General features: G+C 30.8%; 12 protein-coding genes and 2 pseudogenes across 14 annotated transcripts, besides 3 other annotated features; 5 read left to right on the top strand and 9 right to left on the bottom strand.

Annotated features, from left to right (window-relative positions):
• Positions 1-3,918: part of a mobile genetic element that runs on past the window's edge.
• Positions 865-1,521, bottom strand: TVAGG3_0352190 (uncharacterized protein; the record flags this gene model as incomplete). Its single annotated transcript, XM_051231151.1, has 1 exon — positions 865-1,521. The coding sequence occupies one exon, from the start codon at positions 1,519-1,521 to the stop codon at positions 865-867; it is 657 nt and encodes a 218-aa protein (XP_051100881.1).
• Positions 1,554-2,453, bottom strand: TVAGG3_0352180 (uncharacterized protein; the record flags this gene model as incomplete). Its single annotated transcript, XM_051231150.1, has 1 exon — positions 1,554-2,453. One exon carries the CDS (start codon positions 2,451-2,453, stop codon positions 1,554-1,556), a length of 900 nt encoding a protein of 299 aa, XP_051100880.1.
• TVAGG3_0352170 (uncharacterized protein) lies at positions 2,494-3,321 on the bottom strand (the record flags this gene model as incomplete). The annotated part of the gene is made up of 1 exon (XM_001584132.2): positions 2,494-3,321. The coding sequence occupies one exon, from the start codon at positions 3,319-3,321 to the stop codon at positions 2,494-2,496; it is 828 nt and encodes a 275-aa protein (XP_001584182.2).
• A 2,105-nt stretch (positions 3,919-6,023) lies between the features above and the next one.
• TVAGG3_0352150 (protein of unknown function, DUF4108 family) lies at positions 6,024-6,467 on the bottom strand (the record flags this gene model as incomplete). The annotated part of the gene is made up of 1 exon (XM_001317541.1): positions 6,024-6,467. One exon carries the CDS (start codon positions 6,465-6,467, stop codon positions 6,024-6,026), a length of 444 nt encoding a protein of 147 aa, XP_001317576.1.
• A 791-nt stretch (positions 6,468-7,258) lies between these two features.
• Positions 7,259-8,877, bottom strand: TVAGG3_0352140 (uncharacterized protein; the record flags this gene model as incomplete). Its single annotated transcript, XM_001317542.2, has 1 exon — positions 8,358-8,870. The coding sequence occupies one exon, from the start codon at positions 8,868-8,870 to the stop codon at positions 8,358-8,360; it is 513 nt and encodes a 170-aa protein (XP_001317577.1).
• A 1,095-nt stretch (positions 8,878-9,972) lies between these two features.
• TVAGG3_0352130 (FG-GAP repeat family) lies at positions 9,973-12,202 on the bottom strand (the record flags this gene model as incomplete). Its single annotated transcript, XM_051231149.1, has 1 exon — positions 11,315-11,590. The coding sequence occupies one exon, from the start codon at positions 11,588-11,590 to the stop codon at positions 11,315-11,317; it is 276 nt and encodes a 91-aa protein (XP_051100879.1).
• Positions 12,203-12,506: 304 nt separating this feature from the next.
• On the bottom strand, positions 12,507-13,763 carry TVAGG3_0352120 (uncharacterized protein; the record flags this gene model as incomplete). Its single annotated transcript, XM_001317544.1, has 1 exon — positions 12,507-13,763. The coding sequence occupies one exon, from the start codon at positions 13,761-13,763 to the stop codon at positions 12,507-12,509; it is 1,257 nt and encodes a 418-aa protein (XP_001317579.1).
• Positions 13,764-14,337: 574 nt separating this feature from the next.
• Positions 14,338-14,830: a mobile genetic element.
• A 735-nt stretch (positions 14,831-15,565) lies between these two features.
• TVAGG3_0352100 (DNA/RNA polymerase superfamily) lies at positions 15,566-16,764 on the top strand (the record flags this gene model as incomplete). The annotated part of the gene is made up of 1 exon (XM_051231148.1): positions 15,566-16,764. A coding segment is annotated over one exon (1,199 nt), but the record flags the coding sequence as incomplete, so codon positions are not given.
• A 181-nt stretch (positions 16,765-16,945) lies between these two features.
• Positions 16,946-19,009, top strand: TVAGG3_0352090 (DNA/RNA polymerases family; the record flags this gene model as incomplete). The annotated part of the gene is made up of 1 exon (XM_051231147.1): positions 16,946-19,009. The coding sequence occupies one exon, from the start codon at positions 16,946-16,948 to the stop codon at positions 19,007-19,009; it is 2,064 nt and encodes a 687-aa protein (XP_051100877.1).
• A 1,511-nt stretch (positions 19,010-20,520) lies between these two features.
• Positions 20,521-20,883, top strand: TVAGG3_0352080 (uncharacterized protein; the record flags this gene model as incomplete). The annotated part of the gene is made up of 1 exon (XM_051231146.1): positions 20,521-20,883. One exon carries the CDS (start codon positions 20,521-20,523, stop codon positions 20,881-20,883), a length of 363 nt encoding a protein of 120 aa, XP_051100876.1.
• Positions 20,884-20,901: 18 nt separating this feature from the next.
• On the top strand, positions 20,902-21,144 carry TVAGG3_0352070 (serine threonine-protein phosphatase family; the record flags this gene model as incomplete). The annotated part of the gene is made up of 1 exon (XM_051231145.1): positions 20,902-21,144. The coding sequence occupies one exon, from the start codon at positions 20,902-20,904 to the stop codon at positions 21,142-21,144; it is 243 nt and encodes an 80-aa protein (XP_051100875.1).
• A 41-nt stretch (positions 21,145-21,185) lies between these two features.
• TVAGG3_0352060 lies at positions 21,186-21,731 on the bottom strand (annotated as a pseudogene). The gene has a single exon. A coding segment is annotated over exon 1 (546 nt).
• Positions 21,732-22,449: 718 nt separating this feature from the next.
• Positions 22,450-25,514: part of a mobile genetic element that runs on past the window's edge.
• Positions 24,156-25,007, bottom strand: TVAGG3_0352050 (annotated as a pseudogene). Its single transcript has one exon. A coding segment is annotated over exon 1 (852 nt).
• Positions 25,118-25,510, top strand: TVAGG3_0352040 (uncharacterized protein; the record flags this gene model as incomplete). The annotated part of the gene is made up of 1 exon (XM_051231144.1): positions 25,118-25,510. One exon carries the CDS (start codon positions 25,118-25,120, stop codon positions 25,508-25,510), a length of 393 nt encoding a protein of 130 aa, XP_051100874.1.

Below are 25,514 nucleotides of genomic sequence, written 5' to 3'. Positions count from 1 at the left end.
TACAAAATTTAATTTTCAGCGGAAATTTAATAAGGTTATTTATTTCATCAAGTTCAAAAAGTTTATCAGGTTTTGATTTAAAATTTTCTTCATACCATACGATAAATGATTCATTTAAATAACTTAAAATCATGTTAATATCCCATTTCGTTATCACATTATTTATATACATATCATACGTTTTTAGGTCTACGACCCCGCCGCTATGCGGCTCATGGTCATCTTTAATAAATGATATATAATCTGAAGGGTCTAAAAGAATGGGATTAAATTTACCACTCACAGAAACGAGAGTAACATTATAAATTCCGCTAACTGTTAAATTTAATTCACAGTTATTATTCGAAATAATATTGATAATTGACATTTTTTTATTACGATTAAAAATATGGTAAAGCGTTATTTTCCAGTGATAAATAAAACTAGAATAAGATTACCTCAAGAATTCATAAATTCAACGAATAAGAAATTCATTCATGTTATAAATTTTAGTGTTTTCAGAAAATATGAGTCGATGTCATATTCATCATCAGGTTATATTTCACTTCATTCAAATTTAGTTCAATCAAACCCATATAATGACCATTTCATAAGATTTTCAGATGGTATTAAAAATGTAATTGATAGATTAAAATATGAACAGATTGACAATATCGAATTTTTGGAATTTTGGTTTAAATATCCCGATGGAAAAAAGATTGAAGTTAAAGATAAAGCTGATACTATAACAAAAACAATTACAATGACCGATCCGGATAGTGGGGAACAAAAAGAAATAAAACAAACGATAGAAACTGGTGAAAGGTCAATTATTATCGATTATGATTCAAAGGATTATTATTCGATAATGTTAATGCTTGAATATTAAATAGCCTTAACAAAGAATTTTTCAAGTGATATTTTATATTCATCAACTATTTTATTATAAATATCATTATATGTTAAATGAAGTTCAGTTGTTGTTCCGTTCTTTGATATCTTAATTGTGCTAATATCCTTTATAGGATTTATTTTTGCAACTGTTCCGCAGCATGAAACCTCATCATCTATGAAAAATTGAATCTTCACGTCTGAATCTTGAACATCACAAAGAATGGCGATAATGTGAATTAATGATTCATAAGGTAAAATAATTAAACCGGATTGGTCAATTAAATTTATTATTGAATCATAATTATCAGTTATGATATCACGGTAAATTTTCATTAATTCAGAATTAATGTCTATTTTATATGGGTTATCAAGTGGTGCTGGGTATGTTGGATAAGTGGGAATTTCAACAGGTTCTTTACCAGGTTCAGATAAAATGATTGGGTCTCCATCTTCTTTATTTTGCTCCTCCTCATTCTTCGGTAAGTCACGAGTTAATAAATTTGGTTGAGTTGCTGACCTTGTTAATTCAGGACTAACATTAACTTTAACATTTTGAATAATTCGTGATTTATCATCATTTACATTATAACCAACCGTAATCTCTGCTTTTGCGTTAGTGTTCTTTTGACTAGTGAAACGTCTTCTCATTTATATTCGAATAAAAAAATATATTTAAACTTTTATTTTGCTGGAACTTTTGAATCTATTATTTCCTGTATTTGTTCATGAAGTTGATTTTTAGCATTTTCATCGAAATTAATAGACCGAATATATTCATTAATTGCATTCTTATAATCATTTGATTTCTCAAATTTTCTTTTATCTGATTCCTTAACTAAATCATAAGTTAAACCTCGTTGCTGATATAATGGTTTCTTAATTAAATCTTTGAATGCTTGAGATAAAGCACCTGATGCAATTCTTGCTACTATAATTGGTTGGAATTGCTGTTTAAGTTCATCTTTAACATTTGCGAAAACTGGATCGAATAAAGCAACTTTAAAGAATTTCTTAGCTGGAATTTCAGGTCTTAAATTTGCATATTGACCATCAAACTGGTTAGAATATCGTGGTAATCCATCCGGTCCCTCTTCAATAGCATTTAATTCTTCATTGAAGTAAGAATATGGATTATGACGGTATGAATTAATTGGACCATTTTCACCTTCTCCAATGTATTGTTTAACAGCTTTTCCATTTTCATCAAATTGCATAGGATAATGTTCATTATATGCTTTACGTTTAGGATAATCCGTCATTGTTAATTTATACCCATTTATGACTTTAATATTTCCTTGACCATCAGTAACGAAAACTTCATTTATTCCATCAGGTTTTCCATTTGGACCCGTAATGTCTGCTTCGTGTGCTTCCCAATTTGGTCCGTGACGTTTGGCATATGCTTGAGCTTCTGGTAATGTTAAAACGTTTCTCATTTGTTTAACATCCTTTTGAAGACCGGCAACAATGTGGACTAATTCTTTCATTCCGTCTGGAACTTTCATAGTTCTATTATATGCACCCTTTTTGTTTGTTCCTTGTTTTAATGGAACCTGTAGAAGATTTGCAATTTCTGTCATGTTTAATTATAAATAAAAAATAAAAATTAATTATAAAAAGTTATTCGAATTTAATGGAACCTTTATTTAAATCGACTATTATTTTTCCATGTTCTCCTAATTGTTGATATTGTGTGTAAAGTTCATTAATGCTCATTGGTAAATTCACTTGATAAAGCATAACGTTCAACTGTTGACGACTAAAACCACTGAAAATGAAAAGGGTGGACAGGTTTGATTTAATGTTTGTGCTTAATGCTTTAAAGTATTGAACAGCCATGAAGAATGAACACTGAATGTGTCGACATTGAGTTAATAATTGATTAAAATATGATTTCTCATTAGTTATTAGTTTTGATTTCACCGCATCATCTAGAAAAATGAGTGAATGCAAAAATTCTCTATCAAAATTTGAAATAGAAAGTGTTTCAAATAATTCATCCCGTTGTTTATCAATAATTTTATCCTCTAATCCTTGCTTCTTGATTGTATTATATAATTCTTTATACATTACAAAGTTTTTTAAATAATCTTCTGCTTCTTCTTGTGATAAATAAATAATTGGAATTTTGATTAAATGCTTTAAAGATTCAAATGTATCATCTGAAGGTGAACCTGAACGGTTGATATAAATTAACACATGTGAATAGGGTGAAGTGTTAGCAATAATGATAATTTGTTTTAATATCGTTAATGTTTTACCTTTATTTTGTTTACCAATTGCTGCAGTGATTGAATTTAAGTAACATTCAGAATATGGAATTTTCATTAATTTTTCCTTAGATAGAGCATTTCTATTATCACTCAATGCTTCATTAATCATATCATCTACGTATGTATTATATACTCCTGCTAATTCTTCATAAGGGGTGGATGAATTTAAATCCATTTAATCAAAAATAAATTTATAATTTTAACATTTCTATTCATCAATATTTCATCATATGAACTTCTATACTGCGGTGGTGTACCTGTTGGATGATATTTCAAACCTTCATCCGGTGTCCATGTCCAATATGTAGTCCTAGTAAACCAAACCTGAGGAGGATTTGTCCTTTGAACAGTAAGTGTCATTTTCACCCTGAATGATTGGATAAGCTTTCACTTGTACTGTAACTTGTGAGTTGAAAGTTTCTAATCCATCAAAGAATATACCCGCTCCATCACGTTGAACTGGAATAGTGCATAAGAATGAAGTTTGGTCTTTCCATGTTCTAGCTAATGGCGTGCCATCATCATCATTCAGTGGTCTAGTTAATGAGTCCTCGTATTCTTCTGTGCATTCATTCACTCCATCTAAATCAGAAGCTTGAAGCATACGTGTAAAGAATATGTCGCCCACTGTGGTCATCGCTTGATCGGGGAAGTTTCTGGAATCTATAGTGACCTGAAGACCTCGAAGCATTGGATTTTCTAAAACCGTTCTTTGCATTGCATTCTTCGGAAATGTTAACACAACATCTGTAACATTATGAAGAGCGTATGAGAAATCTGAGCTAATACCTTCAGGAGTGATGCAACCTCCATTTAGTGAACGAACGTCAATATGTTGAGCTGGAATCATGAATGGATCTTCCTTACTAAATAAACGTGGTATTGCTTTAACTGATTCTTCAATTAAACCGTATCCTGGTGTAATGCATTTATCCTCTAAAACTTCCATCTTTGTGCATGAAATAATAACGTCTTCAACTGTTGCGTCAGCAGATGTAGCGGCTAAGCTTGTAATTAATTTGGCAGGAAGTCCGATTTGTTGGAATTTGCGATCATATTTATAAACATGATTCATAATCTTTTCATAATTTTCATCAGTTATCTTTTCATAAACGTAATTTTGTAAATCAGCAACTCTTAACGGGTCAACCTGACAAAATACTAAAGTATCCCTGAAAACATAATATTTAAGAATGATTTCACCAAATGATTTAGGATAATCATCGAACGCCTGAAATGCTAACAAATCATTTACCGGAATAATCATATCAAAAGTGACATCAACTTCTTCATTTGCTTTCTTGAAAACTTCTGAAGGGTCAATATATTTACCACATACTGAGTTATCATATTTTTGAACATTATTATATAACGAATGAACAAACTTTTTAACTTTCCTTTCTGATTTTGGTTTATATGTTGCAAATGCGAAAGATTCACGGGCGCAATCCATCTGAAGATAACCAGCATCACCTCTTTCGGTTTCTACTTCTAATTGTTTAAAGCTTTGATTTGATGATTTGTAACCAACGAATAAACGCATGCATTTAAAAGCGGCATCACATGTGAAAGCTTTATTTGAAACTAGAGTTGCTTTAACTTTGCGTTTAATATATGTGTCACCTAATTGGTTCACATCATGAGCCGGATTTGTAATTCTTAAATGAGTTTGTTTATCATCAAAATATGGAGCATCAGAGTCATAGCATGAACTTTCAAGTTCTCTATAATATCTTTTCCATCATTCTTTGCGAATATTTCATTTATCTTTTCGAATGAATGAAATACATTTCCATTAATCGGTTTAGTGTTTGGCACTAAATAGTTAGTCGTCATTTATTATTAAATAAAAAATCAAAATTAAAAGATGAAAATGAATTTTTAATTTTAATGAAATAATCAACTATGGCTGCAGGATTCTTTAAGAAACTGTGGGATAAAGTAAAAAGAGGAGCGCATAAAGTTTGGGAAACAAGAAGAAAGGAGCAAATTGGATATTTAAGAATAAAGAAGCAATTAGTGACGTTGCTGAACAAATAGCACCTAATGTTCCGGTAAGGGAAGTATTAAATAAAGGAGATAAGGTTTATCGTCGACTACAACCGATACTAAGATAAAAATAATATTTATTTATTTTTCCACTATCTACCCCTATTTTATTAAGTATTCCTTCAGCAATTCCACCAACTGCGTTACCTGCTTGTGCTCCCATCGCCGGATTACCTGCTTTAGTACCTAATACTCCACCTATGATAGTTCCTGCCGTTTTCGCTACTGGTGCCAAAAAGTTTGCAACGGGTTTAATAATCTTTTGATGAACCCAACTTGCAGCTTTCTTAATTCCTTCCCATAATTTTTTAAAGAATCCTGCCGCCATCTCTGATTTAATATTAATTAAAAAATATATTTCATCACTTATATTCTAATTTTTTATTTAATGATAAATGAAACCGATTTTAAAAATAAATGAAACAGAGGAGGAAGAAATAAATGAAAGTGAAAATGTTCAACAAAAAATAAACGTTGTTAAACCAATTACTGAAATAAAAATTTTTTCATCTGTTGATGAATTTAATGACTATTATGCTAATAATAAAAAATTATTTGAAGAATTGACAACATGTAAATTGAATAAAATGTTTAAAGTTGAGGACAGAGTCCAAGACCCGGAGGGTCATGGATTCAAAATTTCAAAAATAAAAGGTGTTGTTAGTTTAAAATCTATTCCTCAATCAAGAATCACCTCATTAATGAAAATGATGATTTAACAAAAAGAATAGAAATTATTGAAGAGCGAATAAATCAAATTATTGATTTCATAAATCATGACTCGTTGAGCCCGGGTCCTTAAAGCTCAAGGCACAAAGTGCCCAGGACTTAAAGTCCATCACTGAGTTCAAGGTTATATTCATCAAATATTTCATTATTAAATGCAACTTCTGCTAGTTTATTTATTTTTTCAATACGATCATTTGAAAGTCTATCGTTTAATTTTTTCTGAAGTTTTTCATTTTCTAGTTCTGAAACTTTATTTGGATGATATTTAAACCCGTTAAATTCTTTTTCCTCAGTTTTGATCATTAATTTACAAAGAACTTTTGTGGTTGGAATTCGTTTAAACCATTTATCATTAATATTTGTTATAAATTCAATATCTGGAATTAATTCCCAAATTTTTGCATTTTCAATTAATTTATTATCAAATGCAAAAGCAATAGGTTTAATATTAAACTTACCTTTATAATATATACTTTCTACATAATCATCGAAATAAACATCTACTTGTTTAACATTTTCAAGAATTGGTGAAAGAACATCCATTAATTGATTGACGGTTACGAATCTTGATCCACTCATTTTCATACGAAATAAAAAAATAAATTATTCAAAAAATGTAAGACATGAATTTTTAAAGTTTATTTTTCATTCATGAATGATAATTATATCTGATTTCTTTTATTCTCTCTACATACTAGATTTGAAGAATTCAGAACTTTTACCATAATCTCCTAAATGTTTTCTTATCCCTAACGTGTGCCAGTTATTATATGAAACTGTATAAACTTTATCTTTATCTTTACACCTTTCATCACTTCCAATATATTTATATCTCAGTTTTGATTTAGCATTTTCATATTCATTAACGTTTAATAATTCACAGTCTTCCTTTTTAAATAAATGTTTAAGATATTCAGGATTTAATACTCTACGTTTATATGCTCCTAACTTAGTTCTAAAGGTTTTTCTACAAAATTTAGGAATTCCATCCTCTTTAATGTCATCAATGATTTCCATTTCATTATTTTCAATTTCTTCTTCTCGTTTATGAGGTCTTTGATTATGACTCCATTGATTCCATGAAATTAAATATTCTTTATCATTATATTTATACCTCATTAGCTTATTTTGGCTTTCATATTCATTTAATAATTCACAATCTTCATTTTTAAATTGAAGTTTAACCCATTCAGGATTTAAACAATGTTTAATTAATCGCGGAATATCTGACATCATCTATATATAGCTTCTTTTATAAAAGATAAAAAAATAAATTATTTTAAAATTAATGTTAATTTTTTAATGATTTATAAATAAATATATTTTAATGCATCGTCTATATATAGATGTAACAAAAAAAGTCACACAACCCGCACTCATCTACTACTAATAATGAAGGATTTACTCCACTCATTTATGCATCATATTTTGGTCATCTTGAAGTTGTAAAATATCTTATTTCTATTGGAGCTAATAAAGAAGCAAAGAATGATTGCGGATATAATCCACTCATTTATGCATCATGGAATGGCCATCTTGAAGTTGTAAAATATCTCATCTCTATTGGAGCTAATAAAGAAGCAAAGAGTAACGAGGGAAACAATGCACTCATTGCTGCATCAAAATGGGGTAAACTTACTGTTATTAAATATCTCATCTCTATAGGTGCTGATAAAGAAGCAAAGAATAATGAAGGATCTACTCCGCTCATTTGTGCATCAAGTAATGACAACCTTAAAGTTGTTAAATATCTTATCTCTATTGGAGCTAATAAAGAAGCAAAGGATAATAATGGAATGACTGCGCTCAACGTAGCTGACTTTAATGTTAGAAATTATCTGGACGGTGCCTGAGATAAGTAGTCTATTTCAGATTTCGCTACAAGCAAAGGATTATAATGCATTTATAATCATCTGACGTCTCTTTATAAAACTCAACAAAAATAATTATAAAATATGAAATAATCTAATAAAAAACATCGAAATTCGAGACTGTTTGTTTTAACAATTAAATGAACTGGTGATTTATCATATATTAAAATCGAAAACTCAATCCTGCTTGATACAAGAAGGAAAAGGCATTAACTTGATCCCATAATTTTTAATTTTACTCATGGGACCTTTTATTCTTTTTTAATTTGATATGTTAAATTTGAATCTTACAAAAAATCTTTTTTTTTGATTCGGTTAAATTGATTATGATCAACAATCAATAAATATTTTTTCCGGTAGAGTATTTTCATGTATTTAGTGGAAATAATAATGAAACAATGCTACATATATCAATAAATAAGCATAGTTTCAAATAAAAGAAAAAAAGGAACAATATGCTTTCAATTATTAATTCAATTTATAAAGTAAACAGTACAAACAAACATATTTCTATTTCATACACAATAACAATAAAGATATGCAAGAATTAATTCATGGATTATTAAAAAAATAATCCTAATAACTCAGGATCTGGTGCAGATGGAGTCGGATCTGGAGGGAGAGGCTGAAATGATAAAGGGCTAATATATATAGGGTTAATTTCATGAACATTTCCATTTTCATCGTAAATTGTATTTCTATCTTCGTATTTTTTCTCTTGCTTTTCTAAAGACGATATGTATTTTCTTGTTTTAACTATATCTAAAGCTGATTCAGCCTTACAAGTCGGTTTCGGCTTAGCAACTCGCCTAATAATTACTGGACGCTTTGGCATTGCTGGTTGAGTATCTACATATGAATGAATGTATGCTTCTGATTTATTCGAGGAGATAACATTTTGTATTTTCGATTGAGGTGGTTGCTGATTAAACACTGATTTGCAATTTAATGCTGCTTCAAGGAATGGATCTTCTTCAACAAATGTAGGTACACTATCACGCCTTCGTTTAATGATAGGCTTTTGTCTATACTTTTGTACTCGTGGCTCAATTTTTGGTTCAAACAAGAAACTCATTGATTTTTCTGACGGAAAATGCTATCATTGACAAAATAACGTTTTTTGAAAAGGATTTCTTATTATGGTGATTAAGCATGAATATATGACGGTCTAAAATTTATAACCGAAATTTTACTTCAAATTCAGACTTGATTTTTTTCGGATAATATTACTAGTTTAATTATATATAATGATTTTGCTACAAATGAATTTGAAAGAATTATTTTTGAAAAGTTTATTAATTTATATTATATCGTCGTAAATATACAAAATTATTAATGCTTCTATCACAGAATAATGCGTCATTACTAGATCACATGTAAAAGTTAGCATGTATCTAAATTAACAAAAAATTTCTCAATACCGGAATATGTTCACTTAGATATAAGGTTCATGGCCATAGACTTAGAGTTTCCTCACTCATAAGAGTGGAAAGCGACAATCTTCTCAGTCAATTCCTTTTGATGCAAACTTAATTCTTTGTTTTTAAACATCTACAAGAACTGGTGAATAGATCTGATTCATAACTCTTAAACCTTAATATATCCTCAGCTCCAATAATTTCGACGATTATTTTCGATTCAATTTGAAGACATTTTTCTATCCGTATCAGTCCCTGTGGAATTCGTGCTCCTCAGTTTTAAAAGTACGGAAACACATTCTTTCCCTAAACAAAAGTTACCTCGTAGTGATTTTTTATCCAGGAAAGAAACACCTTACTTTACTTATAGTATCTTTCCAATTTACTCCTCAAGATCTTAAAAATAATGTTACTAAACTCGCTGAAACACTCAAATAGAGAAAAATTATCAATTTTAATTTATAGGATTCTGTCGTGAAAAAGATTTTTAAATGTATTTTTCGATTTTCAATTGAAATTCTTGAACATTATTATCACCTACCAATGCTCATTCGTTTTGATTATATATTATGATTATGCCACTTCATATTTTACATTTTTAGATATTAAAGGTTTTCTGTTGAGAACAACTTTGCAAGATATTTTCTTTTGATAGTTTAGTAAAAATTCATTTTTGGAGAGCTTATGTTCAAGTAAAATGAAATGTAATGAATATTATAACATAAATTCTAAAGCCATTTTGCTTAATTTTATTTGAAGATCATCGATTCATTAATGTTGGTAACTGTATGTTAAATTCACTAATGTCATTATAGTAAATAACAACGTATGACATTAGATATCAAATACAACTATGTCAGAGATTGAAATTTGAATGTCGGAATTGTGAATAATGATCACAGATCAGCTCTGCATTAGAGATAAAAAAGAATTTTTTTAAATAAAGACTCTATTTATTCAAACAATTAAAACCATTTCTTGAACATTATCAGTACTTTCTTTCTTTGCGAAACGTTTCCAAACAAAGAAAGAAACAACACAAATCACAGCTATTAAAACTAAAACAATTGGAACTACAATTGCTGCTGTTTTGTTTTTGGCTTTTCCATTGTTTTGGTCAGGGCTTGTATTAGTTATTACAGGTGTTTGAGTTGGAGTTATTTTCATTGTTTCTGGTTCATTTGTTGGCTCTATTTCACTTTCTGCTCTTAATTTATGATATTTCACGAGATTTCTTCTGTTTTCCAAAGGATCTGTTTCGGTTCCTAAATATTCCAAAGGCATGTGACTTTGTTTATATCCATTTAATGTCATAGAAGCTCTCATTCCTGGATCATGCCACAGAGTTGTTAACTTCAAATTCGTGTCCAAATTTGTTGTGAAAATCACTAATTCACTATAATTTGAACAAGCCATAATAAACTCTTCTCTCCAATCACCAAGAATATCACCATGGAATAAAGGATATTCACCTGTATCATCATCGACAGGATATTGTCTATACTTATTGTTGAAATCAGAATAAGCGGAATACAACCTAGTTCCTTTATTTATTTCATAATTCCACTTAGTTAAATAACCACTATTATAAATACTTGGATTCAATGTTCCATCCCAAAAAACATTGTTTGCAGGCCAAAAAGAAATATTATCAGCAATCTTTTCATTTGTTTTTGCATTGTATAATCCCATGAAAGAAAATACTTCATAACCTTCATGATTCGGATCAAAATCTCCTGCATTTCCTCTTCCAACGTCATGAATTTCATCTCCGTAATGGATCCATTTCTTGTCACCTGTCGATGCATTGTATGAATACTCATAAATCAAGTCCGGATTGTCTTGTTGGATACCGTATCCGCTCATTGTCAAATCGTTTTTGGCGAATTTTGCAACATAAAATCTGTCACCATGACGAATTCCCATTTTTTCATGTAAATTGAATCTGATCGTTCCATTTCCATTGAAAACATAACCTATCTGGTGAATTTCATCGATACCATTGAAATCTACATCTGCAATTCTGAAATGATGACCTTCGGCGAAATTATCTACCTCAAAGAATCCGTCTGTCCAATTCCAGTCCATGCCAAAGATACCATTAGTGTAAGAATAAGCGGCCTAAACTGTTCTTCATTGCAACAATTAAAGATGGTTTGTGGTAATTTAAGAAGCCAACACCGAATTGTGGGGACATTGGACCATATTGGATAAAATAATCTGGGATTTTGCTCTTTTGTAATAATTTACCTGTCAATCCATCGACACTTGCTATCCATTGCTCGTCGTCATTGTCATTAGTGAATGTATAGCCATCTCCGAATGTGAAATTATTGGCAATTCTTATGTAGACCTCTGCTTTTCCGTCGCCATCCAAATCAAACACATTTATGCCATCGATTTGGCCAACATTGACTGTTGTTGAACCAGGCTTAATGTTATTTTTATTAATACTATTATGACCAAGGTTTAAAGTCCATAAATAAGTTCCATTATGCAAATAAGCTTCAACTGTCTGGATTTCAGTACGATCTCTTGCTAATACGAAATCTAAGTTACCATCTCCATCTAAATCACCGACCCAAACTGTTCTAAATGAGCTTCCATTTCGTATTGGAATTCTAATGCAAGGAATATCAGCAGTATTGGCTTTTAATTCATAGTAGCTGCTGTTTTCAACTTCAATACCATTAACTATTGATTCAACAAAGTATTTATAGGTTTTTGTTTTGGTATGATTTTTGTCATAAAAATGTGTTACATCTGTTATTGGTTTGGAATTCAGTTTAGGATAGTTGAGTCCTCATCAATACGATAAACATTAAATGATATGTCATCATCATCTGTTATAAGATATCTCCACGAAATAAAGGAAATTCCGTCTCCAGCACGGACTGCAACTACACCTCTGTTAAGGTTTTCGTAATATTTGTTGATTTTTGTTGTATTATATCCATATGAGTTCTTTCGATAGAATAAGAAGTTCAACATTATCAAAATTAAAAAGGTGTCAAAATGCTCAATTTTTTTGAGAGCGCAATACGATAAATTGAATTTTGACAGATTTTCTATTCACTCATTCAGCGAATTTTGTAGGAATCATACTGAGCTAGAATGTAACTTCTATTCATACTTCTCAATCATTTTCTTATTGAAGAAAAAAAATTTACCTTATTCCCTTCTGAATACATCAAACTCTTATCTAAATTGTTATCCAAATTCTTATATTTGAAAAGCTATCAATAAATGATAAACATAATCTTTTAATACTTGGTTTCGAAAATTGAATCATATTAAAATCTAATAATTCTGTCAATTGTGTTAGTTCTATTGTATATTTTCTTCTTTTCTTCGATAAGCATGTCAATTGCTTCTCCAATCTTGGTATTTAAGTCAATATTCTTCAATGAGTATGCAGTGAGACCAACAAATGCACTTGCTTCTCTTGTACTCAGCAGTTTTGTTGAATAGTTTGATGTCAATAAAAATTTCTTCTTTTGACCATCATCAACGCTGTACATCAGGCATGATAAATGCTCGAATGGAACATCTGCATATGAAGTTGGCATAAAGAAGCAATCTGTCAAAGGACCTTTAACCATGAAGTTTCCAGCTGATGAAAAAACAATTGGAGCTCCATTGATAACAGGAGCTTTAGGAAATCCATATATATTACCCCTCAAAAATTGATAAGTTGCCTTATTGGCCAATTTCTTCTTCATATCTATTCTGAAGAGTTTCATCATTTCTCTGATTGGTGCATTTGATGATATATTAACACTGACAGGAATATTTGCAAAATATTGTCCTTGTCTTAAATCATATTCTTTGCTTGCAAAATTCCTCATGCCAATAACTTCCCATAATCCTGTTTTATCGAATTTCTCATTCATTGCACTCACTGCAAGAACTAAAGAAGAAAGTGCTGCCTCTGTCAATCCATGCAAAGTTTTTCCTTTCTTATCATAAATTTGGAATTCATTATCATAGATTGTTTCAATAGCAACTGTTGAGTTTCCTGCACTATTTTTGAAGGCTGAATCAGTTGACTTGAATCTAAGAGCGTCTTTGTCAGTGAAGTAATCAGGGATAATGCACTTAACAGATTGAATTTCTTTCATGATTGGTTCAAAGCTAGAAGTTGGGAGCTTTAATTCTGGTAATTCTTTTCCAAAACTTAAACATTCAAGGAAGTTTTTGATTGTGCCACCATCATAAATACCATGAGATGCTGAAAATACAACACTGTCATCAGAAACAGCAATTGAGCCGGCTACATGAGAAGGGTTTTTCTTGAAATTGTTTTCCATATAAAATGCTTGATCAATTAATGAGGTAACATTTGATGGGATCCTATATACAGGTACATCTCGCGATTGAAATACATATTCATCACCTTCAATATGCGTATGAAGTGCAGCAAATGATTTGACAAGCTTTTCAAGAACTAAATCGACGCTCTTTTTATCTTTACACCTGAGTCCAACAGCAATATTATAATTGGTTGGTAACCATGTAGATTCAAGAGATACCATCTTCCTTCTCAACATTGCTAAAAAATAATAATATAAATCATTCAAATTATTTCAAAGATTTGAAATTTTGAGGCCTGTGAATTCACAGATTTGATGGAACTCTTCACAAATTTGGTGTGAATTCATACCCTTTCAAAAATGTTGATAGATAAACACAGTCGTTATATCATATATAAAAGTAAATAAGTCTTTTAGGGCACTACGAAAGGAGTTAATTGGCATTTATGGAAAAGATAATTTTAATTGATTGTTTGGAGTAGTATATGATGAAGGGTTTAGTGACGTTTTTTGTAACCGTAAGAATTCATGCAATATCGAGCGATTTTTGTATCATTTTTTTTAACATATGAAGTAAAAAATGTATGATTCTTACGGTTTTTATTCTTACGTTTTTGAATAAATCAAGATTTAAAAAATTTTCAAAATTGTAAGACATTTACACTCAGCCCATACATAATGAAATAAATCATTAAAAAAATTAACATTAATTTTAAAAGAAGTTATATATAGATGATGTCAGATATTCCGCAATTAATTAAACATTGTTTAAATCCTGAATGGAATCAATGGAGTCATAATCAAAGACCTCATAAACTTCTTACGAAAAATTAAAACTTAGTTATGTTTATTATTTTATTTTTTTATTTTGTATGAAATGAGCGTCAAAACTAACAACGTTAAAAAATTAGGATTCACAAACGAGGAAATAAAGGATATATTAGAGGAGGTGGGTTATGAAGTTGATAAATATTATTTAAGAAACTGTAAAAAATTCGCGGAGTTATTAAATGATTTAGATTATGATGGAAAAATGAATAAAGATGATGTTATAAATTTCTTATATCCTACATCTGAAGAAGAAAAACCTAAAGAACCTGATGTTTTCCCTGAATATTATGAAGAACAGATTAAAGATGATGAATACGATGAAATTGAAAGACTGAAAAAAATAAGAGATGAAATAGATGAAAAAATTAAGGAATTAAGAGAAGTTGAAAAATATAATGAAAATGAAGTAGAGGGTTTAATGAATATCCCAGCTTCAGAATCAGAAGTACAGAAATCTCATGAAGAAAGATATAAAAATTATGTCTCAGAATCAACACAAAATTTATTAGATGGTGAAATAGACGAAACACTTTCAGAAGAAGGTACTAAATTTATTCGTAAACATAAGTTACAATTTATTGATAATGAAGAATACCCTTGTATCTTATTTTCACCACCTTTAGATTCCGAAAAATTCAAAAAAGCTCTTAAAAACGTGACATATGCAACTAATACGATTAAGAAAGAAGATCATGATATTTACACAAATTATTATTTAAATAAATGCACAGGTGTTGATAAAGTTTTTGATTTATTAGATAAAATATCAAAAGAAACCATTGGAACCTATAAAATTTTGTGTGATTGTGGTTTCATTGTTGAAGATACCAATAATGTTTCATATGAAAGAACAGCACCGAAGGAAGATGAAGTTGAAAGGTCTATACCATTCGTTATTAAGAACATAAAAGATATGAAAACTTATAAGCATTATATTTATTCATTTATTTCAGAAAAAATGGAAGCAACCCATAAAACATCTTCTCATCATTTTATAGCTATTCATACATTCCTTTTCAAAGTTGTGAAATTAAATAAGACAGGAATTAGATTTAATGTATCAGGGTACACATTCTTGAGTAAATTAAAATGTATTCGTCACGTCGCAGATGATAAAAATTTATGTGTTCTTAATTCATTTTACGGACTTTAAAAAAATAAACTTTATTTTTATTCTTACATAAATGAACAAAAACGGAACAGCTAAAATGAATGATAATCAAATTAGAGCAGAAGGTAGAAGGTTATTTAAACGCTTCTATAACATTCCTGATGATGTTAATCCTAAAACTCGTAGAAGCTATTTAAATGAAGCAATAGATGCATATGAAGGATTTGACATTTCATCAGAAAGTGAGAGATTAGCGAGAATGTTAAATGTTAATATTGATTTCTATTATTGTGATCCTCAACCAGAAGACGTGGACATAAATAAGGTAGACTTTCCATTAGTGGAATCAACAATGATAGATCCAGAATTTGAAACAGTAAATATTTTATTAACACAGAGTCCATGTGGAAAACTTCACGCTGACAGAATAACAGACGTTGAAGCACTCACCGGCTATAAAGTTTGTCCATATTGTAAAGAAGAAGTTTATTCTATCCGTGATGATCCAGAAAGGAAAAACCAAAGAAGATTTTTAAAGCATTGTGAGAAATGTAAAGAAAATAATGGGAGATTAATTCAAGACGTTCAATTGCAAAAGACCCAGCAACCATATGCACCACATATTACGAAACAGAAGATATATCAGTGGTTATTAGCTCACAATTTGCAGGAATATTATCAACCGACAAGATATTATATTACTTTTGACTTTGAAACATTAGAGACTAAAGAAGAATTACAACTTTCTGAGTGTGCAACTTTGAACGCTTACTTAAAACCATTCATGGTATCATCAACGGTTAAATTAAATGATAAAACATATACGAGGAATTTTTGCTTAACTTCGAGTGATTCTTTTATTTCTGATTGGATTGAGTTTTTATTTTCAACCTGTTCATTAGTTGTTGAATCAAATATGAGTCAATATGAAGAATTAATGAAGTCGCAAACGGCGGGGACTTTGTCCCATACATTAAATGAAAAACAGAAGGAAGCATTTAAAGAACTTCTAGATGAGGAATTCAATAAAGTGAATATCATAGGTTTTAATTCGGGAAAGTTTGATTTAAATTTAATTCTTCGTGATTTAAACACTGCAAAATGGAAAATAAAATCAATGCTGGGTTCATCTTCACAATTTAAGCAAATCATTGTAAAGAAAACAAACGCTCCATATGAATTGAGATTTATTGACATCAGAAATTATATAGCGGGTGGGACATTAGACCAATTCACTCAAGATTTCGGAAACAATAAATCACGTGTTAAATCCTTTTTCCCTTATCAATTCATCACGTGGGAAAATTACGAAGAAGAATTATATAAAGTGGAACCATTCACGAAAGATTCATTTTATTCAGCATTAACTCAAGAAACTATATCAGATAGTGATTATCAAATATATCTCAATGATGCTAAAAACTTTAAGAATAGATTAGAATATTTTATTCATTATTGCAATAAAGATGTTGAAATTATGATTGACCCAATCGATAAAATTATTGAAGAAACATTTGTTTATAAAATTGATATGCTTCATAATCTTTCTTTATCATCGAATGCTTCAATGATTCGTTACGCTTTAGCATATAAAGACTTTAATCCTAATGAAAAATATCCTGAGGAAGAGATAGAATCAAGTTTTGAATTAACGAAAAAGTATTGGAAATATAAAATTGAATCATATAAGAAACAAGATGAAAAAGCAGAAAGAGATACTAAAAATAATGTTTCAATGGATGATTTTCAATACTATCACGATTTAATCCTTTCATCTAAATGCAAAATGTGTGGTAAAGCGTTTACATATGCTAATAAACCAACATTGGATAGAATCGATAATGAAAAACCACATACCAAAGAAAATTGTCGGTTAATGTGTTGTTATTGCAATGTCGTGAAATCAAATAAAGATGAAGATGTTCAACGTTTAAGAATCAATTTAAGAAATTACGCATTAAAAAATAATTTACCAATGACTTTAGATTCAGTTGAAGCTTATCACATTCTCCGTAATGGAATTACTGGTGGTTTATCAAATGTTCAACATAGAGTAAATCTTAAAGGAATCACGCACATTAATAAACTTTCATATAGTCCAGAAACTAAAACTGTATCAAATGAGGACACTTCCAACATCATGACTCATTTCGTTGGTGTGGATTTTAATTCATTATATCCTTCATCATTTTCATCTAATCCTCATGATTTCATTCAATATACTGACCATAAAATGTATATGCCGGGAAGATTGAATGGTGTTATCATTTGTGATACAGCAACAAAGAAAGCAAAAGCACTGGGAATAATTAAGAAGAAAAATACTTTATTCGTGGCTGAAGTAAAGGGTCACATTGATGAAAAATACATTAATGATTACATAAACTTTTTACCGATAATAAGAAACTTAGATATTATCACAGATGAAAAAACAATTGGCAGTTTTATGTATAATTACATGAAATCAAACAATCTACCAGTTGACCAGAAACAGAGGAAATTAACTCAGTTAGCATCAACACACAACCAATATCAACCATTTTCTTCTTATTATCTTTGGTATCTAATAGACAGATTTCATTTTATCATTGATGATATTCAATCAATTTTAACATTTACGAAAAACACTTGCTTTAATGAATTTGCGAACAAATTTATGAACGAAAGACAAAAGGCTGAATTAGAAGGAAATAAAGGAAAAAGTTTATTTTGCAAGATTTCGCTTAATGGATCATATGGTTACGATGCAATGAATACACAAAATTACACAAAGACTAAAATAATGAATGCACAGAAGGCACGCGTTGCATGTATGTCAAATAAGTTTAAAAACATAAGAGAAATAGGTGAAGATACATATCAAGTGATGCTCAAAGATAGATTTTATAGATGTGATACATGTTTACAAGAGGCATTCTTCACTTTAGATAACGCAAAATACTGGTATTTAGTTTTCATTTATGATTTTATGTATAAATGCATGGATGTTAATCGTTTTCATTTCATTGAAGGTGATACTGATTCATCTTATTGGGCAATCGCTGGCGATCCAAGTCTTCCTAACACTCAAGCATTTCAAGCAATTGTTACCGATAAACAATTTTATGATAAAAACATTTTCAAATTCACACCATTTGATTTCTTCTGTTTTGATGAGAAATTTAAACCTAAATTAAAGAATAAAGCTGAAGAAAAAGCACATGAGAAGAAGTTATTGGGTTTAGCAATTGAGAAACAAGGTGATAACATGGTTGCTTTATGCCCTAAGTGTTATACATCATTCAACGGTTCAATTGATGGAAGTGATTTTAAAAAGATTGCACAAAAAATGAAAGGTGTTAGTTTACGACAAAATAAACAATTAACACCTAAAAATTATTTGGATATAATAAATGATAAAGTTATTTTCGATGGTCAGAATATTAATTTACAACTTAAAAACGGGTCAATGACTCGCTTAACAATCGGTAAGACTGCATTAACAGGAGCACACACTAAGGCTGTATGTTGTGAAAATGGATGTTGTATGCCATTTATTTAATACAATTTAAAATTTTATTTTTAATAAAATGCCACAGAAGAGACAAAAGGAACCGTTAATGATGCGATTCAATATGTAAATAATGGTTTTGATATTATGATTCAAAGAGGTGGGCACCCTTAAACATTTATTTTATTTTTATATAAATGGATAACACAGATTTAAAAAATTTAATTTATGATTTAGTACTTAATCAAAATTTTCTTAATTATTATGAATTAAAATCATATCTCCAAAAACATAATAACAATATAGGTCAGGTGAGTGGGGCTTCCAGGCGCGTTGCGCCCTCTAGCCCCGAAGATGTTTAGTATAAATGAAGTTTTTATTCGGAAAATTGTTAGTCTTCTGGTGTGAATTCGGAGGACTCTTCTTGGATAGAGTCTTGTATTTCCTCCTCCTTTTCTTCCTCCTCCATTGCTTCTGGGAAGAAGCCTTCTTCTGGGTCGAAAACATTATATAATGTGTCACTTTTCACAAATTATATATGTTTTCATGTTTTGTCACTTTTCTATCACTTTTCGGGTAAAAACATTTTTATTATTATATATAAATGAATTTTACAAAACCTCCGTTACCGTTCTTTGGAAATAAGAGTAGATGTAAAGATATTATATTGAGAGAACTTAAGAAACTACCGAATGGTCTAACATTTGTAGATTTGTTCGGTGGAAGTTTCTATATATCCCATTTATGTCATACAATATTCCCAGACTCAAAGATTATATGCAATGACTTCGACAACTATATGGACCGTCTCAAACATATTCCAGACACAAACAATATATTGAAAGAGTTAAAAGAAAAGATACCTATAGGTAAGATGGAACGTATACCATTAGATAAGAAAAATATTGTGAGAGAGGTTTTGAAAAAAGCAGAATATATAGACTGGAATAGTATATCTGCTAGACTATTATATAGTGGTGCTATAAGAGTTCATGACATTGAAGCACTTATGTCAAAAGTTTTATATCTTAACTATACAAATGTTTTCAAAGAGGACATAGAAAAATATATTGAGGGTATAGAGTTTGTGAGATGTCGTTGGACAGAGTTGTATGAAAAATATAAAGACAAGGAAAATGTTTTCTTTATAGTGGACCCGCCGTTCTATAACACATGGGATTTTCAATACCAAGTAGACTGGACTTTGAGAGACTCTTTAGAAACTTTAGACGTTATACATAACCATCCATGCTTTTACTTTTCATCCGATAAAAGTGGTTTGGAAACCGTTATGAGATGGTTAGAGGACATACATGACTATGAGTTTATATATGACAAGATAGAATATGAGAGAGGTCCTATAAACTGGAGAAAGTGTCACAATAAAGAAATTTTATTAGTAAGTAAATGTGGTTTGAAATAGGACTACTTGTTTTAGTTTTTTTCCATTGTATCATTTATTTATTTGACGTGGCAGAAAAGTACAGAGAATATGAAGATGAACCAATGCCTGCAAATGTTCAGCATATGTACTCGTAAGAGATATTTTTATCTAATATTAAATGGACGCACAGAACTTAGCGAATGCACAGCAACCTGGACAACCAAACACAGAGAATATTCCAAATGAAGTTAGAATACAAACTGCAATGGCAAACTATGGTCAAGTGCCAACAGATGTACAAATGCAAACTGCCATGTCAAATGACGCTGCGTTAGGTTTGCCACCATGGTATGCAAATATGAGATGGAAAGAGTTTTATACAAACCCCGAAGTGGGATATAAACAACTTTATGCAGATGACGCGAACACAGGAGTTGACCCAGAATATGTTTTCTACCAGAGGAGAAACAGAATGTATGAGCTCCAGTTAAAGAATGCTATGGAACTCAACAGGAAACGTAAGAGACTAGGCGGACATTAGATTTTTACATATAGTAAAATGGGTTTCTTCAGTAAGATAGGAAACTTCTTTCGAAATGTTGGAAGAGGTATATGGAATGGAATAAAATCTGTCGGAAGAGGAGTATGGAACGGTGTCAAAAATATTGGTAAAAGAGTAGGTCAATTCGTTGGTATTATACCTAAAGACTCTGAACCAGAAGAACAAGCTCCTGTTATACAACAGCCTGAACCCGCACCACAGTCAAGTTGGCAACCAAATCCAACACCTCAACCGTATTAAAAAATTATATTTTTATCGTTCGATAGTAGTTGTATATGAAACTAAGTTCTAAGTAAAACGCATGGTATAATGGAATTATTCTTTTTCTTCCATCTGTAGTAAACCATACTTGAAAGTCTGAAATACTTCCACTCGGCGGTTCATATAACTTTGTAGGTTTTTCGTAAAAGTCATTCATCAGACATAAGAAAGAGTTTTGCGCACCAGAAAATGAAGCATGAACATAATAGCATCTGGGTCGAAAAATATTTTCATATGTTCCATTAGGGTTTTCGACTTCATAATAGTCCGGGTGTACTGGATATTCTGCAGGCTGATTTAACATCCTCATAAATCTATACCATGCCAAGTTGTTATATTTTGTAAAATATAAACGTTTTCTCCAAGGTCTTCTATTTTATTGATTTTAACAGTTGCATTTTTCCTGTCATAAATAATATCGAGATGGTATTCTCCTTCGTCAATGTTATACTGGTTTGCATATTCAATATAGATATCGTTTATTTTTTCTTGAAAAGCTTGAAGAGTTGTTTCTAAGTTTATAAGCAAATTAACTTGTAAAAGTTTTCCTTGTTCAAATTTCTCATACATACGTTTTTCTTTGTTATAGTATCGAACTTCAAAACCGACCGTAAATGGGAAACCATGTATGGCTTCTGAAATGAACTTCATTCTTCGAAAGCCAATAGCTTTTGTGACAGATGGGTCTCTTAACCATCTTAATGGGTAGTCAAAACGATAGCCTTCATGCTTTACGGTATCTGTCTCAAACTTTTGACCGACATTAGTAAAAAGTTCATCTAATGGTTTAGTTGTAGCAACTCTAGAATTTTCTTTTTCTATTGGAAGCATATTTTATCTATAATAAAAATGTCAAATGAAACAGCGTCTATGAGAGAAATACAACACAACCGACAACTCATTATGCAAGCTCTAAATAAGAACACAACAAACTTTTCAAACTATTCTAAGATATCTGAGTCATTGAAAGAAGGAAACTTAAAACTGACAATAAACCCTATAACAGATGAGTTTCTATTTCAAGACAATAAGAACAATACTGTCTGTATAAATCCAACAAAAGGAACTTTAAACGAGAAACCTATAAATGAACTTCTTTTGAAAGCAGATGTTGACAACAAAGCTGACAAAGAATATGTAGACGATGCAATAGCAAAAGAAGAAGAAAGAGCTAACAATGCTTATGCAACAAAAGAACATACTCATCCTGAACTAGCAGACAAAACATATGTTGACAATAAAATGTCAAGTGAAGTGACAAGAGCTGAAAACGAATATTCTAAAAAGACTCATATACATTATATTAACCAAATACCAAGTCTTAAGGAAACATTAGAGACAAAAGCAGATAAGACTCATACACATTCTATATCTGATATTACAAACTTACAAGAAACCTTAAACAGGAAAAGTGACGTTGGACATACACATACCATTGCAAACATTACAAACTTACAAGAAACCTTAAACAGGAAAAGTGACGTTGGACATACACATTCTATATCTGATATTACAAACTTACAAGAAACCTTAAACAGGAAAAGTGACGTTGGACATACACATACCATTGCAAACATTACAAACTTACAAGAAACCTTAAACAGGAAAAGTGACGTTGGACATACACATTCTATATCTGATATTACAAACTTACAAGAAACCTTAAACAGGAAAAGTGACGTTGGACATACACATACCATTGCAAACATTACAAACTTACAAGAAACCTTAAATAGGAAAAGTGACGTTGGACATACACATTCTATATCTGATATTACAAACTTACAAGAAACCTTAAACAGGAAAAGTGACGTTGGACATACACATACCATTGCAAACATTACAAACTTACAAGAAACCTTAAACAGGAAAAGTGCCGTTGGACATACACATACATCTTCTGAAATAACAGACTTAAACGTTAGCCTTGAAAATAAAGCAGATAAAACATATGTCAATGAAATATACCAAAGTTTGATAGGAACAAAAAATATTGAAACTATTGTTGGTGACTTTTCTGTCAATGAAGAAAATAAATATTTTAGATGGCAGTTGGTACAGTCCTTAAAAAATGGTACACGGTCTAAACTCATTCCGAAAAATAACAATGAAATGTATGTAAGCTATAAAAAGAATGATGGTACACAAGTTAAAGTTCCATTAGACAACAACTGCTACTTAAACTTATATGGAGACGAACAAAAGAAATATTTAAGAGTTTATGAAATGGCAGATATGACATTGCCTGACCCAGCTCCAGCACCATATTATTATGACTATGGAGATGACGACAGAACACCACATGTAGATGAACAAAAGCTAACATTATATTTAGATTATTATAGATATAAAAGATATAATGCAATAGAAAAAACGAGAATAGTATATTATTATACAGATGACAGAAATAAATATTATAGTCAAGATTTTACCTACCCTGAAAACATAAGATTATATTATAAAAAATATTCTGACACAAACCAGAAGAAACCTGAAATAGTTGCACTATATTTTAAGTTCAAAAGAGACAATCCTATAATATCTCATATGTTTGATTTAATGAACCCAGTAGGTTCTATTTATACATCTATGGATGCAAGAGGTCCTCAAGTAATGTTTGGTGTTGGTGCATGGGAACAAATATTCGACAGGTTTTTGTATTGTGCAAACTCTTCAAAGGAAACAGGTGGAAGTAAAACGATTTCAGGTGAAAATTTACCTGCACACAGTCATTACATAGATTTAAGTACATCTCAAGCAGGTTGGCATAAGCATAGATATTGGGATTGGTCAGGAATGACAAAAGGTAAAGGATATGATGTTAAAGACGACGTTAAGTTTGCTATAAATTGTTACTGGGATGACACTCAGGGAGAAGGAAACCATACACATTTCGTTTCAGGATATACGCAAACAACGGGACAAAGTAAAGAATACATGCCACCTTACATGACAGTTTACGCATGGTATAGAATTGCTTAGTCGTCATTTTCAACTTCTTTAGCATATTCGTCAGGAGTTGTCTTATATTTGTTAGGAACTGTCTTTGAAAGTATACCACCTTGAACTTTGACAAGTTTGAAACGAGGTCTGACAATAGTAGTTTTATCTTCTGCTTGCAGTGTGTACATTTTGCCATGTTTGCCTAAAACTTCATAATATTCTCTTGTATACTTTCTTCTATTTTTACGAACACGAATGTGAGTACCTGTCGAGTTCCATTGTTGTCATAGTCAATAGTATTTTCATATGGGTCGCGTTTAGGTATTTCTATTTTACTTTGTCACCTTTCTGAAGTTTGAAGCCCGGCATTCTTTCTTGTTTGTCTCTTTTGACTAAATTATTAAATATATAGTCTTTCTCTAAGTCAGGGTTGTTTTTCATTTCTTCGGGGGAGTGGTTTCCAAACCTTTTTGTTTACGGTTATTGTAAATATTTAAAACTTGTCTCATCTTTGCCTGGGAGAAGTGTCTATACTTGTCGTCATATGACATTTCATTTGCTTCACCACCTTGTGGTTGGTTTAAGTCTCTTAACATTTTTATACAACCGTCAATGACACCAAGAGCAGAATGGTTTTGGTCGACAATGAAATATTGGTTTACATTTTTTGAACGCAGATAGTTTTTTACATCATCTGATTTGAAAGAACTTTCACAGTCAGATGTCAGTTTTGTTGGATGGTATTTGTCAACAAATATTGTCAAAGCTGCTAAGATATCTAAAATAGCTTTGGACTGTAATGGTATGGCTTCACAGTATCTTGTGTTTTGACCAACAAATATTAACCAGTATGGTGGTCCATCTTCTCTATACCTCGGAATGTTTTCCAAGATATCCATAAACCAAGCATTTGGTGTTGAACTAAAGATTTTTATCATGAGTGCTTTCTTTGTCGCTTTAGAAACATAGGGGTCCTTGTTCGGATTCGTCATTTTTTACCCTGTAAGAAATGGGTTTATTTGGCGCATTAGCAGGGGTCGCATCTAGATTTTTACCCGCAGTGGGAACAATAGCCAGAGGTGTATTTGGAGTTGGAAGGAAGATTTTGAGTACATTAGGTATACTTAAAGAGAAAGCACAACCTATTATACAAACTGTACAGAAAGGTTGGGATGTAGCACGAGATGCAACAAATCTTATTCCAAATCCTGAAACAAGAGGAAAAGTTCAAGGATGGATGGACAATGTAGGAAGACAAGCAGGAAACTATTATAACAAAGCAAATGACTACTATAACCAAGCAGGACACTATATGGACCAAGGTGAAAGATTCTTTAACAGAGGATATAACCATGCACAACAGTGGGTAAACAATAACCAACCTCAAACTTGGGGAATGTAAAATT

The sequence above is a fragment of the Trichomonas vaginalis genome, chromosome V, assembly GCF_026262505.1.
Source record: "Trichomonas vaginalis G3 chromosome V, whole genome shotgun sequence".
Taxonomy (NCBI): domain Eukaryota; phylum Parabasalia; order Trichomonadida; family Trichomonadidae; genus Trichomonas; species Trichomonas vaginalis.
This window is presented reverse-complemented; position numbering and strand designations above follow the sequence as displayed.